We start from the raw sequence: 17,491 nt of genomic DNA, 5'->3' as shown, positions 1-17,491 counted from the left end.
TAAAGCCACCAAATACCATAAGATTTATCGATTGAAGGATTACCATGGGTCAGTACTCTTCTTTGTTTTTACTATATTATACCTATGGGGAAAATAACATTGGGAATCACAATAAAAATATTATGGTAAAAGCAGTCGAGCCAGTATAAAAGAAAGATTATTATTGTAAATTGGATGAAGATAAGAATGATGTTGTGATCTCAATCATAGGTAGACTTTTGAAAGTATGCTTATGTATTGTAAAAATGGACAGAAACCACTATATAAATATTATTATTTACTCTACTATTTACAGTGATTCTCCCTGAAGATATCTTAGAAGGTGCCAGCTGTGGTATCTATAATTCTGGTCGAGCTAAAACATTCCTATTATATTTTTCTATCCAAAATCAGAGTTGTACCGATGGTTTCACCCAGTTCATCATCACGATGCGGCTCTGCAACGCTATTAACTAAATCCCCATTCAAGATTGCTCGTTTGAAGTGAGACAAAGAAACAAACAAAGATCCATGCCCGACAAACTTGAATTCAAAATTGTAAAAATAATTTTTTGAGCACTGGAAATAGAAAGAGTACGGGAAATATAAGGATGTCTCCTTCAGAAACTGAGACTGATGGAGGCAACAATTTGTCCTTTGTTTCAACAGATAATTATAATGACACAACTTATCCGTATTACGCAAAATATTACACATGTATCGATATTAGCTGGGGTTTTGAAAAAATATGTTGAGTAGATACCTACTATAATATTATCTTACCCACATTTTGTACACGAATAATCTTAACAAATTTTAATGATGTGCTGTAACCACAGCAGGTTTTTATTCTATTACTTAAGGTTTTAAAATGTAATTTTTAGAAATCTTTTGAAAATCTTCACGGAGCCTAGTCGGTAATCACTGACTTTCATTGATAGGTACCTCAAAAAAGTAGCTACGAAAACATCCTTCATATGTACCTACCAACAAACTGACTTCTGGCTCCGGGGGGATCTATGAAATGATGAGGTGGAATGTTTTTGCAAGGGAATGAGGATTGATGTCATGGATAACACACATTAGAAATTATTACAATGATTAATAGGTATTTCTTAAATGTTTGACGGCTTGTGTCAAGAAAACTGTATATTCTTTTGTTGTATAACGTGTGTTTCAGACGTGATCGAGATAGAATGCATCTAATCAGAGATTTTTTTTTTTTTAAAAAAAGGTGCCGGAACTCACTTCTTACACAAACAATTTACCTATTGTAAAAATGTCATATATTTGAATAAAAGTATATGGTGATTTCTTTGGTAGCCACATCCTGAAGTGGGCACCCTACCTATCACTAATGTTATATGCCGTCTGATGCTCTACAGTAGCGTTTTTCAAGTGGTGTTTGAGGTAAAATTAAAGGTATTCAGTGTATCAATGACGATTTTTTTTACGATTAGAGCAAATTTATGATGTGCGTTATTTTAATTACAAATTAATAAATTAATTACAATAATTAGATTCATTTGCGAAAATTTGCGTTCGCATTACACTTTACGATTGAGAAATGGTAATAGAATTCAATGCACATATCAAATGCGATAGTTTTTCAGGATATGTCTTTTCATATGAGATGATTCAAGAAAATTAACTTGTACTATGTAATCGTGAACAATATTTCATCTAATTGCTTTTGAAACATTAAAAATACCTTGAAAAAAGATGCCGGAACGCCGTTCCACCGCGTTACATTGCATAAAAAGCCCTGCATCTATATTATTTGAGCGATAAGCATATATTGAAGAAAGTACATAATATTTTAAGTTTGTTTGGGGGATGAATTTTAAGTTGGATTTCGATGGCAGTTCGTGGCAAATTAGATTTATCGCCAAACTCAGCAACTCTTGAAATGCATCCAAATGCGGAATTTTCATAAAAAAAACGATGTCATTACCCATTATCAGAGCTGCCTCCATATTGATTAGAGAACAGAAACGATTTTTTTAAAAAAATAAATAGGTTACTCAATAAGATTGTTTATGTTTTTATTATGAGCATGATTTTTTTTTTAAATATAGTGTGAGATCACAAATACAAAAATATTAATTACATACTTCGTCAAATTTTATTGAACATTAAAAAATATGGTATATAGGTAATAACTGTGCATTTATATGAAGAACACAAAGCTAAACATAATTTAATTACAAGATAGAATCATGTAACTTGACTGCACATCACTATTAAGCGTCAATGACATTGAGCTACTTTACAAGCTACAAGCCGGCGAATTTACAATCTGCTTGTAAACTCGCCCAGTGTCATCATCGAGCTAGCTAACAAGCAGATTGTAAACAATCTACCGATAAAAGTTGAAAGCCGGGCTACTTTACTCGCTACACGCTGGCCGATCTGCGTCTGCGCAGTAGAGCAATAGTGGCGAACCTGCCGGTAAAAAAACGAACTACTCAATACGTCCTGTCAAATCTACCTACCTGACCTACCAAAAATGACGGTTTCAACTCACTAGCTTGTTGGCTTCTGAGCGAGTGTAAACTTTTGTGTGTCATCATCACAATCGCACTAGCTGACTCGCCCACTTTTAAACTCGCCGACTAGCAGCTTGTATAGTAGCTCAATGTCATTGACGCTTTAGTATTGAAACGTAAAATCTATTGACTACTTACTCAGATAAAAAAATGAGAATTATTAGTGTACAAATGTACTGCTTCCCTACATTTAAAGATTTATCTACTATTTCTTTAGTAGTTTTTCAATTGGGGCATTTATTTCAAAAAACCGATAACTCCACATTCGATGATTTAGTGCAAATGTCCAGTTTTGTATGTTTTGAGAAAATCAACTTTTAAGATTTGGGATGCATGAGAAATGGACATAATTTTTCATGTATTTTGAAGATATAATAACGTTTTTTGTATGGAATTCAATTTCGACAGAAACTGGACATACAATATATTTGGACTAAGCTATCTGGTTATGGTCAAAATCAAACAAAAAATACATAGGCACATATTGTAGTTAAGGGCAGTCAGGTTACATGGTCTTACTCTATAGCCACAAATATCTAAAACATACATTTTGTTTTTACAATAAATTCAGATATTATAAACTTTCAATATATTTTTAGAATTCATAATATAATATGTACATAAATTATTTTAGGACGGATTAGAAGTATAGTAAAATTATTGCACAGCAATAACAAATATATTTTTATCGATAGACCAAATTTATTGACTTGATTGGCAAATTATTGGTTGTAACTTTTTATGCACCCCATTGTTCCAATATGATATTGTTTCGTAATATTGGGTATTTCATAATTGAACATTTTCCTGTAACTTTATTTTACCTCAAGTAAACATGACACTTACAAACCTAAATATTATAAGAAAAAGAATTAAAAAATAACCTAGATACGTATGTATTGAAGAAAACACAAATGTTTGAAATAAACTGTTTATATTGTTTTCAATCACTTAATTATAAACAATAATTTTAAATATTTGAAAACATTTAAAGAAAACTGGGATGAGAGTAACGATTATCTAAATCTACATTTTTTAATGAAAAATATGTCGTAGTTCATGAAACTCTTATTCATAATATGAATTAACGTCATTATGTCATGACAACTTGAAATATTGCACCTAAAGCAACTTTTGTTATAATACCTTCTACCAGTTCAAGGCATATTCAAGAAAATAATGGAATGTGACATAAAATAATCAATATAAATTCATTAGAGATAGGAATGATGTCAATTCGCTATAAAAATATATATTTATCTTAAAACCTATATACAGTATGAATTTTTTCATTAACTAAACTATAAATAATTATTCAATATGATAATAATATGCTTTATAATTAAGTAAAAAATCTTATATCTATAATTCAGTTCCAATAAAACAATATTTTAAATGACCCTTACACTAGCGCGTAAATTTGTGTATTATCTATTTATTATTATAAAAAAGAAAAATTCTACAATTAATATATTCATGGTATAAATTTTACATAAAAAAGGTATTATGGGCAGTCCTTAATTTTGACAGATTTGTGTTACAGTGTGCAAATACGTAAGTGACATTATTCTAAAATCGAATTTCATAAAATGGCATTCAAACTAAGCAAGTAATGTCATGAGAAGTAACACAGTCGTGTATGTATCCCAAAAAGACCGTAATAATATTGTACTGCTTTTTAATTTGTAAAACAGTATCTTACTTCAGACTGTGTTGCGCTTGTAACCCTGTCACAATTTTTTTAAATACCTAGTTGCAGTGCTATTTTTCTAGAAAAGTGTCTTCCGGAATGCTGAGTTTGTGTATCCTAAGATTACGGTAGAAGGCTTCAGTGAAGCTACAAAAATATGCATAATAGTATACATAATTACCTACTAACTATTTAATAAATATTTTGAGATAACAGGTAGTAAAGACATGATAATATACTTAATTCATTACTGAAATAGAGTATATTTAAAAAACGAGAAGAATTACAAAATTGATATACACAATATCGTCATGGAGCTGTTAAAACGTTTGTGACAAAATTTAAATTTTACAGGAGAGCTGCTCTATAAGCACAAAATTGAAGATAGATGATAAACAAGTCTCTAAATAACTTGAATTATCTAAATATGTAATAGGTAGTGGCGGGCTCGTCATCATCAAAATAATGTCTGTAATAACTCCAATGTGATCAGACTTATTATAATTAATTATAATTTAATTTCGGTGGTATAATATTAATGAGAAGAGAATCTAAAAAACCATTTGGCGAAATTATCATATGAAAGGTTCTAATATCTTAGCAATGATTGATTTATAAAAAAATTTCAAATTATCAAATTTAGAAAAATAAATACTAATGCTGGTAACAAAAGGTTTCAGATCATCGTTGCGAGTTACATAAAGCTGAAAAATAGCACTGCCTACCTATACCTATTTAAAAGATTAATCACACATCTTTGTGTGAAAATATATTGTCACGTTGTGAATTTTAAATTCGTTCATATAAAAGAGTCTTATACATTTTGTCGGGGGCAGTTACGGCATTAAGGCACAACGATCAATCACATTGTAGATTTAAATGTATACTAATTCTATTTATTTTTTCACATAGCGGTCTCCAGCGGTTGACTATGACTGCGGCTGGCTTCCGTCATCGGGCGCGGCAGGGCGGGACTGCTTTCGCTTTCATCCTCGTCAAAATTGGTTTCCAGTAGGGCTTCGCTCTTAGATCGACTCTCAGGCATCCCCTTGGGAGCCTCATTTTGCATTTTGTATAATTCGTGGTCGTATCCATTGTAATCATCCATGTCCGCATTCTTGACCGGCACTCGGTTATTATTTCTATTCAAAGATTCGTAAAGCGGTGGATGAGGAGGACTAGGCAAATTGTCTTCATAATAGGTATTTCCTGTGATGAAAAACATAAATTTTAATGTTATTACCATATCTGTGAAGACATTGACTGCCGACTAGATAATTACTTTTTAATTACCACATTTAAATAGTATGCTAATTATATCGAATGGTCACCTAATCATTACGCGCTAGGTGCGTCTTTAGCGTCCAATGTATTAAATACTGTCACCAAAAATAAAATTTAAGTTCACCTTGAAGCTGTCCGATGCACATAAGAAGTAAACTCTACATTTTGGAAAGAGCATAGAAGTGAGCATTTAATTAATCCTTTCCACGTGCACAGAACACCTATTGTACACTACAGTATAACCCCTATTTTACGTTTTTTAAGGGACTGGAAAAAAAAAACCTAAATGGAGGGAAAATGTAAAAGGGGGGTATTGAAAAAAAGAACATTAAAATTTTATGTTTCTAAAAAAATAACGTTTTATTAAAAAACAACATTCAATTAAAATTTTTATTGAAAAAATCATGTACATGTATATTAGTTTGTTGCATTTTTGTTTTTTTGTTATGTAATTCTCTTTCAAGACTATATAAACATTTAAAAGTGTCATCTTGGATATCAGCAAAGTTTGTAAAGTAGGTTTTTAAACCCTCGGTGAACCTCATTGCTTCTTCTTTTGTTGGAATATCAACCTCGTCTTCATCAGACAGTTCTTCAGAAGCGCGCGTAATTCGCATATTTTGAATATTTCCGACGTAAATCGCGGGAAAGAAAAACGTAAATGCGGGTATTAAATGTACTGAAATACATCGGGACCGAAAAAATTACACGCAATTGCCGGGAAAATGTGAATACCGGGCACGTAAAAACGAGGTTATACTGTAATTAATTGGCCATTCAATATAATTAGCATGTTATTTAAATGAGGTAATTAAAAAGTAATTAAATGCTCCACAGTCAACAAGTTAATAATTAAGTGAAAATGACATGTTTGATGATATCAGATATTGTAAGTATGAAGTCAATTTATATTGAAATTTATCATGGATGGTAAAAAATACTGTATTGCATTGATTATTGATGCGTGTGGGATGAGGATGTGCACTTAGTGCGGTCGTGATACATTCTGGCAACTTTTGTTATTTGATACTATTAAAATGTTATCACTGTCTGATAACATTTTAAATACCAAGTAAAACAACATTGCACACTTTTTGCTCACGTGATGTGAGGTATGTAATGTGTTTCTAGCATTACAATCAATATATCATGTAGTAGTCTTTTAAGAAATGCTGAATCCCTACCACCATTGCAGTACTAGACGATATTTTATGAGAAAATTCAGAAAAATTGGATAGATATTGCGTCTTAGGAAGTTTTGACTTTGAAAATACATAAATATGTACTACTTTTTATTGAAATTATATGACTTTAATCGTCATATTAAAGTTGTTATGAAAATTTATTTAAATTTTATTATTGGTATTTAAAAATAATAGTGTGTTTTATAACCCGACATGTCTTATAATCGAAACAATACGGAATGTGAAAGAAATTATATGACTTTCATCGTCATATTAAAGTTGTTATGAAGATTTATTTAAATTTTATTATTGGTATTTAAAAATAATAGTGTGTTTTATAACGCGACATGTCTTATAATCGAAACAATACGGAAGGTGAAATCGTGAGGTCTATGGCAGCTACCTTTTCTGCAACCCCTCTCTGATATAGCCTGCATGATAGCATATGCCATACATTTTTGTTTAATTTCAATTAAACATTATATATCATTTATTTAACCAACTAACCTGCAATGTTTTTCCTTTGGCCAAAACTGGAGTGTTGCGATGGAGCGGTCGTCGGCGGCTCCGGTATTCTATGCTTCAGTTCTTTCAAAAATGATAATTTAGGTTGATTACCGAACATCGGAGTTCCATATTCACCGTACATGTGTTTATTGTCATCTTCTACCTCTTTCTTTAAATCCAGAGTGTCGACTGACTTTCCCATATTGGTCCTCAGAGGCAGCGTATCCGAGTTGTGATACTGGAAGTCACTGTGAGGAGTCAGTCTCTCATCTTCAGCGTAGCCAATATTATGACTCGTGGAAGCACCTCTATGATGAATTATGGGAGTCTCCTCTCCGGAGAGTAGCGTATTCACTGAGACATTGTGACTCGGCTGCGTAGACACGTCTCTGAATCCTTCATTTTTGAAGGATAAGTCAAACGCAGGATTCATATTTACTATTGGTAAAGAATATTTGGGCGATTCTTTCTTGGGGAGTTTGGGGGGCATGGGGTTAGGATTGTGCGCTTCATATATGTCATAGCTCTGGTTATCTTCCAGCGAAGAATTGAATTGGCTCTTTTCCATAGAATCCATGGAACCTGTGGATGCCAACATCTTTTTGTAGTCCGAAGTTTTAGTGGTAAGAGTGTCTGTTGACCGCGTACTGCTCTGTAAATTAAAAGGTACACAATAAATAATTATAGTTTTTAGCATTCATGTTTTATAGAATAAAATCCAAAATTCAATATTAATCACATTTTTAGTATTTACTATTCTATCTATATTCTATGTGATAATGTTTGGACAGAACTTATAAAGAGGTTATTTCGATTTTTTTATATTTCTACATTTGACATCAATAATTCAGAACGAATTTAGTTGGTATGGTTGAATTGGTAATTACAGAAATAATAATATTCTCCATGTTGGCAACACTTTGTGAATATAATCAGAATGCAGATGCTTCACTGTACAACACACAAATCATAAGCCGAGCATGTTAACTTCAATTAATTCATATCATTCAGTCATTCGTCAAAATGGTGAATATTATGTATCTAGCGAATGACTATTCTTCATGTTACAAAAACCTATTTTTTCCATCGAATGTGAATATGAGGATAAAAATAATAGTGTATTTCATAAGATATTTAGTGACATACCATATTCCCTTTTCGGCGGTAGCTAAGATCTGAGAATGCTCCATTTACACTTGCCATTGATCTCACCGAGTGCAAAGATTGTCTGATTGAATTGCGCCTCTCCAAACGTTGGACGTGTCTGAAAAATAATGTTGTTTTAGTACTGTAACAAACAAGCAAATTGACTCTTCTTTGTTCTTTGAAATTATGTCATTTTATCGCACCATAAAAGAATAAATTAAATGTATTGTAGTACTCGAAGGATAAACGGAAAGAAAGATCATTGTCACATTAATTCAATTTTGAGATAAAGTGAAAAAACTTAATAACTTCTTTTTTATATTATACCTGTGTTTTGACTTCGAGTACCAGCAGACAATGGCAGCTGCAATCAATAACATAGCTATGACTAAAAATCCAATAGCCGCTATCGTGACAGCATCATCTCTCCATGAAAGCGGGTCGATTAAAACCTTTGGATCTGAAATTATTTTATCATTAGGGATCGAGCGTTAGTACATATATACTATACAAAATAGATGTCTAGAGTAGGTATGTGAAACTAAAAATGTGTACAAACCTATTTCACATATAAACGGATTCTTTTGGTGACAAATGTCAATTTCAATGGTTTGGTACGTGAAAACTGTGCAGTCTGTCACGTGATCGATATGCTGCACCCAAACGCGATCGCTGTATTGGTACCACTGGTTTTGTTTGCGAATAAAGTGCCACAGGGATAAATAGTTACTCGAAATATACGGCAGTGACGCGTTATCAGACTGAAAAAAAAAATGGATACATATAAAGCAGAATTCATAATACATCTATGACGATTATAAGTTTGGGGGGCCCCTAACGAAAATATTGCCAATGTAATACATAATCCACTACATTGACTGGTAAATTAAACCAAAATGTATGTCTACATGATTTCCTGACATTCAAATGTACATAAAATACTTGATATCGGTATTGTATCGAAAGTATTGATACCGGGCCGTGTCAGGGGTTCTGCGAGAATGTCTCTCTCCAAATACAAAAATGCATGACCTGAAGAGAATTCATACACCAGAGTTTCTTCATCAGAGTACCAATAGATATGTATTTAGATGGATATTTTTGTTACCTTTATGATGGCCAAAGATCGAACCTTAAAAAACGCCAAAAACCGTCAATACGTATGATCAAAAATTAGGGTAAATTTCAAAACCCGCTAAAATGGTAGGGTGTGCTTTTCAAATACCCCTAAAATGGATAAGCCAAAATACTCTTTAAAATGTACGAATTAAATAATAAATACATAAAGTTCACATATTTAATAGATATGAGTTTTTCTCATTTTGCTCAAAACTACCTAAAATCGTTTTAGGGGGTTTTGAAATTAGGCGCTTCATAATATGTTATAATAATAAAATTGTTGTCAAAGTTGTGTATCTGTGTAGTGTAGGTATAATCTTTTGATACCTAGGTATTTTTTTCTAAAAAATCAGTTAATCTATAATTATTGTTTATTAATCCTAGCTGTGATATCCCATGCAAGTACCTAGGTAGGTTATGGGTTGCTTAACCTGATCACTGCACAGAGCCTAGTTAACTCGTCAAAGCATGTATGTTGCGTCAGGCCATGGACGAGTTAACTCGTGAATAAACTTCTGAATAAACATAATATATAAAAATATTCACGATAAACTCGAGAAACATGTAGATTTGGTAAGTTTTCACAAATATTAACCATTCTGTTCCTATTTCATATTTTTTAAGGGTATTATTTTATTCCAAAGATAGCTGGCCTACAAGTGTTCATCTTGTAAAAATTGGCTGGCTGTGAAAAGGTTACGGCCATAAGCCATAATGATAAATTTTGTAGACGATAAAATTTTTGCATGTGGCGCTAATAGTATATAAATGTACCTATATGGTTGGCTATATCGCCATTTCAAAACAATTTATGTCCAGGGAGCACACAAATAATGGGAAGTATGGGTTACCTTTCGGGTGAGGCTGTAACGAGGTTTAAATCCAGAGTATGGAGAAATATGGGATAAACTTAAACATGTGTTAAAGAATATACTGTCTTAAATAGTTACATCTGTATCACAATTAGCATTAAATTTTGTCATATAAACAAAATGCTCATTCAATATGCGTGATATTTGAGGACCGTTATGTGTTATGTGTATATTATGTCTTGCCGTTTGTAATGAACTTACAAAACATCTGAGACTAACTAGTATTTTGAAATTTATTCAAGTATAAAAGGTTCTGAAAACTAGATACGGATAGACAGATTGCTATGAAATTACAAGGACAACTTCATAAAATATCCAGTCATTTTTTGACCATAGATTAAAAAAAACTCATTTAAAATTACTTACACTGCAGAATTCTTTGGCCTCATGATATGTCATTGGCGCTCCCACGTACATATAGCAAGTATCTCCCACTAAATCCCATGCGGGCGGACATTTTCCGTTTAAAACGGTTTTATTGTTCATATAAAATGGTCTAAATTCGACTTCCAGTAATTCAAAATTGTCCGAGCGGTCTCTTATACGTCCGCTCACCGCCCATGTTTCATTGTATCCCCAATAATTATGGGCAGCATCTATTTTGGTTCTCCAAAGGTCCAAATTGCTGTAAATTATAAAATTAATTTAATAATGTAAGCGTCAGAATTTTATCTATTTTAATCCATTCGATCAGCTCTTCAAATCGTAGTAGATTTTTGGGTTTCCACTGTGTGTCCTTCTTCCTTCTTTACTCGACGTTTCGGGCTCGTTGCAGAGGCCATTATCAAGAGATGATATGTTTTATGATGAAAATGTAGTGTACGTATGTGAATGTAAACGTTGCTCTAAGAATGTCAGAAGGAATCCGATTAGCTAAGAGCAAACGTTGCTCAGAGTAATCTGTCAATCGTTACGACCAGGGATACCGGCTCGAATATTGGATTTTGCTGATAGTGCCGGAAGCTATCGGCAGTAGCTAATCGGATTCCTTTTGACATTCTTAGAGCAACATTTACATTCACATACCTACACTACATTTTCATAATAAAACATATCATCTCTTGATAATGGCCACTGCAACGAGCCCGAAACGAGTAAAGAAGGAAGAAGGACACACGGTGGAAACCCAAAAATCTACTATGATAAAAAACAACCGTGAAAGCCTCAAACATTATAGCTCTTCAAATTTTCGTAAAATATTTAAAACAGATTTATAAAACATGGCTAAGTATTTGTAGAATAATCTGTTTTGTAAAAATAATTTGATAATGTAAAGCATGCCCCGCACCGACTACATTTCTCAGTTGATACAGGTTGCAAAACAATTAATGGTCGACACACGGCATTGCACGCATATTTTGCGGTTGATATAGCGCCAAAATGCAGACTGTTCAACATAAATAGTGCACACTAAACTTTGTCAGTCATACTTATTGAACAAAGAATACAAATTGCAGGTGGTATCAGTTAGTTTTTGAAATTTAATTAAAACCCGCCTAAAGAAAATCATAATAGATATTAGATAAAAAAATATTCTTCTATCTATAAAATATCTCAAATTATGCCATTAAATCAGACATAATTTCAGATATTGATTAGATGGAAAAATATTTTTTATCTATTATTGAGCAAACCATCTTAGTCTTAGTTTAATGAAAACAAATAAGTATGACTGTCAGAGTGTGCATTATTTTTGTCAGATTTCCACAGCCGTCCTCTACTATTATGGTTTGGTCTAGGCGAGGTTTAATTGAATTTTAAAAACTAACCAATACCACCTGCAATTTGTATTCTTAGTTCAATAAGTATGACTGACAAAGTTTAGTGTGCACTATTTATGTTGAATCTCCACAGCCTACCTCTACCTTTCGCCACCGCTGTGTGGGGTATAACTGGTGAATATATAAACATGTTTTGATGAAATATAATAGCGTAATTCATTCATCATTGGCTCTACAATATCTCGTTTAATATTATTCAGCAAATTTAATATCAAACACCGGTTAACTACAGTCGAACTTGGTTATTACGAGGAAGATGGGACCGACTGAATTTGCTCGTTATAAGCGATACTTGTTATATCAGAGAATATATATTTTTAAATGAACGGTCACATAACACAAAAAGTCGAAAATAAAAAATCTGAAAACCATCGTAAAAATCCCCGAAACAAGCATGGCATTCATAAACTACAAAAGAAGTTGTTTATTATAAAGAATGCTCGTAGGTACCTACTGACATTCACAAACCTTAGATTTTTTACTTATTTCAACCATATGTGCGGATACTTTTTCAATATTGTCGGCGAAAACACCAATTAGGTAGGTAGTTAGACACTTAACTAGTGTCATAAACGTAATGCGATCCCGGCGGCATCCTGTCCGGTCGGATTTTATTGCTTACGGTTGAAATGTTTTTAAACGGTCGACACATGTAACAGTTTTAAGAAAATTTTTGAAGATATTTTAGCTCGGTATATCTGATAAGTTGCTCCTATCTTGCTGCGAGAAAATCATACACTAAAATGTCAAAGAAAGTATCCTCATTACATCCGAGATCTCGCTATATCCGTGATCGTAATAACCGAGTTTGACTGTATTATAAATCTCACACATTTCTACATCAACAAAATAATAATATAATAAAATAATGTTCAAAATGCCATTGTACATACCTGAATGCATTTGAATTACTTTCAACAAATCTAGAGAGTGATGAACACATGCAGGAAGCAATACATGCAAATAAATTAGAGAAAATATATGTCATTAGGCAATACAAAAATATTATTATGATATAATTAATAATGTTTACTTACAGTAGAAATTCTCTTTAGCATGAAAAGAAGCTTAAAATATTGAAATGGCATAGCATAAATGAAAAAGGCAAAAGGCTATGCGTAATTATTTAATAGTTGCATTTAAAAAATATATAATTTATTAGTATGGCATATTATGAACAGCAGTGCTTGCTTGTAGCACTTGTAGTATATTATGACATTTAAGTAGGTAGCCATAGAGAATAATTCTATTGGAATATAAATACATAATTTAAGAAACCACATAACTTTTCCACTCTGCACTCAATTGCTATTTACGAAATAAACAACTCGGTTTATGTTTAACAAATTACTCTACTTCAAGTTCTCTAGCAATGGGTATTAGGATTTTGAGGAATAATGGTCTTTAAATAAGTAATCAATCTTTTTCTAAATAATTCTTAGTTTATAAATTTGCGATGCAATCTACAACCCAATTAATAATATTAACGTAATAGTTTGGCTACAAGTCAATTTATTATCAACGCTACTTATTTTAAATCATCTACAGTACTCTCTTAGTAATCCGCCAGCCCAAAAACCGGACAAGTGTCCAATTAGTGAAAACGACGGATTATAGTGCATACATACAAAATATTGTAGAAATTAAGAAAGGTATTTCGTAGAAATAGTTTTAATTGAGAAATTTGTACTAGCAACTTACGGTTTTTTTATGATCAAAATCAATTATGTATTAAATTATACATATTAATTATAAACTACCTATATACATATTAAATAGTAAATCACTTAACACAACCACTTGTTCAGTGTTTTTTGCTTTTTTACTGAATATTGTTGGAAGATTGAGTCATCTCATAATTTATGCAACATGGTGAATGTGTTGGCGGTTGCATTATTTTCCTCTGCCCATTAATTAATGGTAACGTGTCAGTCCCAGCCATGGTATCTTCTGATTTGACTGTATGAGCTGCGGTTGGCTGACAGTTATTGCCTTCATCCTCAGAATCCAAGCCTCTTGATATATTTATGAGCTCGTCTACAGTCGGAAGTAGCACATACTCCTCAGAACTTTCTGCTATCCATTCTTCTAAAACATTTTGCGTTAGATCTGAGTTTCCAGTCGCCCTCTGAATCAGTTCTTCTAATAGAACTAAGTCTTCCGGTTCCCAGTATTCATCATCTTGATTCATGGAGGGCCACAGCTTTTTTCACGATTAAATTATTGCTTGTCCCGGTAGGTTGTTCCATGCCTCCGCTACGTTAAATACGACAGCGGACAGTTGGTATAGGCACGCGGCGGACTACTGAATTTTACATATTATGAATACCGGCGAATTATAGAGCTCGATTTTGTGATTTTAACTAGTAAAAATAACGGCGGATTATTTATAGTAGTTGTCGGATAATCGAGCGGCGGATTACTGAGAGAGTACTGTAGTAGTATATACCAAACAGTACGTAAGTGTACCTATTGTAAAATATTTTCAGATAAGACTTCTTTTAAATGAGGCATCTATTTAAAAAGAAAAAGAACCGTCACATTCACGATTCCGTATTTGTAGTCAACGACTTTTTTCAATGTGTTTTATTTTCAAATTAGAAAAATATGCCCATTTTTATTGGCTGACATATCTTTTATGATATTTCAGTAAAAATAAGAAAAATAATATCAGACATATTGGTATTTAACTTTTTAGGTTTTTGTTTTGGAAGTTATAAATCACATGTGTGAAATTACACATTATGTATAATATTATATTTTTTTGCTTGATTTTAATCTTATTAATATGTGAACTTATCGGTTTTTGGAAATAGATGCCTAATTATTATGAATCAGATTTAAATATGTAATACATGTAAAATTATGATAATTAATAAACTATTAATATGTATTAGTCAACAAACAAAGCTTACTCCCGACAAAATTATAATCAACATAGAAACAAGTACTTACAAAGAGCGATTGATTGTTATCATTTCGTAATCGTTGTCCGGGTTGAAGAAAATATTATCAACATAATGTTGACCGGCGGTACCTGCGACCACAGTAGCTCGACCCTCCCTATCTAAAGCATAGTTCCTAAAATCATATTAAATTATTAATGCACGTAATAGTGTAATTTAAGTGTCAAAAACAATATCTGTGGATGGACCGGGAATGGGATGATTCGGCAGCATAACTGGACGATGGACACCTCGGCACCACACAGATGAATAAAATATACGTTATGTCTTCAACTAGCAAGTTAGATAAGTCTAATATAAAATATCTACCTGTAATTAAGTGAGGTTTATGATTGTTTCAAAGATTGCATTGAATTCAAGCAATATTGCGCAATAATGGGAGACAAATCGATATTCTAAAAATTGGGCAATACACCTCAACGAACTCTTGATCGGCACAATATGGTGACTAAAAATGATCGATAGTATTGTCAATATTTGTAAAACAATCACAGGGCTGCCCTAAAAAAATCTGCCAAATTGACAAACTCATGTATGACGGATATGTGGCAGCGAAAAACTAATGACTGTGCTAGGGTAGGGCTTCATTCAGCACTAGATCAACCCAGGCCGATGATGCCAAAAGACTAGTAAATTTAAAAAACATTGTGTCACTCACTTGTAAAAACCGTTATGTGATGTTGTTTGATAGATGGGTAAGCGTACTCTGTCAAATCCAGACACTTCTAATATCCTCATTCCGGTGTTCTCGTGTACATAATTCATCGTGAAGTTGGAAACAACTTGTTTGAGCACAATCACATCCTTAAAAGGTGTTTTATTTTGAGTGAAGTAGTTTCTGTATATAATCACTTCTTGGTAAGGAGATGATTGTCGTCCTAAAAATCAAAATAAGTACTTATATTAAATAATATGTCAACAAAATGACATGTTTATGTAACCATACTTTATAATTTATATCTTTTAAAAAGTGCCAAATCTGCTGGATGAAAAAGTGACATGTGCATTTTAAATAATTACCTATTTGTGAAAAAACATTGACATTGTTGTCTATGATAGTTCTAGAATTGGCAACTCTGCTTTCTTTTTTCAAATAATACCCCATTTTGTTTTCTTATATAGATTGTTTATCTTGTCATGATCTTGTCACTGTTTGAGAAATTTTCACATAACAAAATGTATCTTGTAAATCTTGTAATTTCTAAAGCCTAATAAAAATCATATTTGTCAAACATATAGGTACCTTCAATTCTCAGTGCCGGTAGGTTTTGGTTGTCATAGAATAAATTGTTATGAATCCATCCCTTGAGAGATGTTGCCGAACCACGGGAATCGGCCCTCACAGACAGTCCTCCTTCATTTCCTCGAACAAGATTACTCTAAAAAATAAAGAAAATACTGTCATGTAATATAATATACATGTTTAATTAAATCTAAAAAACAAGGGTTTTCATTGTAATATCTTGAGAGAATATATATGTAATAATCAACATATCATGACTGCAATTTCATAGTGCTGTATGTAGTGTACATGAAAGAGGCTTGGTGATTGTGGTTCCACCGATCACTGCGAAGATGTCCATAGCAATCTTACAGATACATTAACTTTTGTGCATTGTCTGCGCTCACCTAGAAAAAATTGTTTCGATTTTGATCGCGATCCGATATGTAAACCAATCCCAACTTACTTTAGGTATAAAACAGTTTTTCACAATACCATCTAATTTATTACATTTCTGCTTTCAGGACAATTAAATTGAACGTTTGATTTTCATTATTTTATATGTACACATTCCCAGGTAGACACGCATAATAATAATTCTTATGTTTACATTATTTTAGGAGGATCGTGTAGTCGATTTACTAAATCCTTTATTTCAGATAATTGAACCCATGACTGTGTATGACTGATTAGATTATTTGGTAATAATTGTAAATGGACATTATTATGAGAAAACATACCCTGAAGTATAAAGTTTGGGTGTTCTGAATATCCAGTTCAACACTAGCTTGGCACGTTGAGAAATTACCATAGAGTTTTTTGCAATTATTGACAAATTGATTTTTGTCCATGGTTATAATTGGATTTACTTCACCGGCAGATGTATAAGTCAAAGCTCCTTCTCTGTTACCATTGAACACGCTATATGATATATTATGCTGAACATCGCGATCTGAAAAAAAGTGAACAATAAATAATTTATTTAGATCAGTATTCCAACATAATTTAACTCCAAAATTAATAAAATAAAAGTGACATATAGGCTGTATCATATTCAAACAGTTAATTATCCCGGGATGTGAACTGAAATACCCCGTTTCCACGTGCATGAATTTACTCCTGACAGTACGTATTATACTGTCCATAGCAAGAAATTGCATAATAATATGTAAACAAGTATTATCGTGCATGT

The 17,491-nt window shown here is 32.4% G+C and overlaps 1 protein-coding gene across 2 annotated transcripts in view; it reads right to left on the bottom strand.

The window, feature by feature from the left end:
- Nucleotides 1–4,981: 4,981 nt before the first annotated feature.
- bark (C-type lectin domain-containing protein bark beetle) overlaps nucleotides 4,982–17,491 on the bottom strand; it is a 46,026-nt gene continuing 33,516 nt past the window's right edge. Inside the window, exons 4-14 of one of the 2 annotated variants that reach the window (XM_085960185.1) lie at nucleotides 17,040–17,251; nucleotides 16,321–16,456; nucleotides 15,736–15,955; nucleotides 15,067–15,192; nucleotides 13,005–13,034; nucleotides 10,697–10,955; nucleotides 8,899–9,100; nucleotides 8,667–8,799; nucleotides 8,340–8,457; nucleotides 7,194–7,845; nucleotides 4,982–5,427 (exon numbers count right to left, since the gene is read on the bottom strand). In XM_085960185.1, the coding sequence (XP_085816311.1) occupies nucleotides 5,123–5,427; nucleotides 7,194–7,845; nucleotides 8,340–8,457; nucleotides 8,667–8,799; nucleotides 8,899–9,100; nucleotides 10,697–10,955; nucleotides 13,005–13,034; nucleotides 15,067–15,192; nucleotides 15,736–15,955; nucleotides 16,321–16,456; nucleotides 17,040–17,251 (2,393 nt within the window). In that variant the 3' untranslated portion in view covers nucleotides 4,982–5,122. The remainder of the gene's footprint in view (nucleotides 5,428–7,193; nucleotides 7,846–8,339; nucleotides 8,458–8,666; nucleotides 8,800–8,898; nucleotides 9,101–10,696; nucleotides 10,956–13,004; nucleotides 13,035–15,066; nucleotides 15,193–15,735; nucleotides 15,956–16,320; nucleotides 16,457–17,039; nucleotides 17,252–17,491) is intronic. The other variant, XM_085960186.1, reaches the window with a different exon arrangement.

The sequence above is a fragment of the Rhyacophila brunnea genome, unplaced genomic scaffold, assembly GCF_057557595.1.
Source record: "Rhyacophila brunnea isolate RB1 unplaced genomic scaffold, BYU_Rbru_1.0 scaffold_11, whole genome shotgun sequence".
Lineage (NCBI taxonomy): Eukaryota > Metazoa > Arthropoda > Insecta > Trichoptera > Rhyacophilidae > Rhyacophila > Rhyacophila brunnea.
This window is presented reverse-complemented; position numbering and strand designations above follow the sequence as displayed.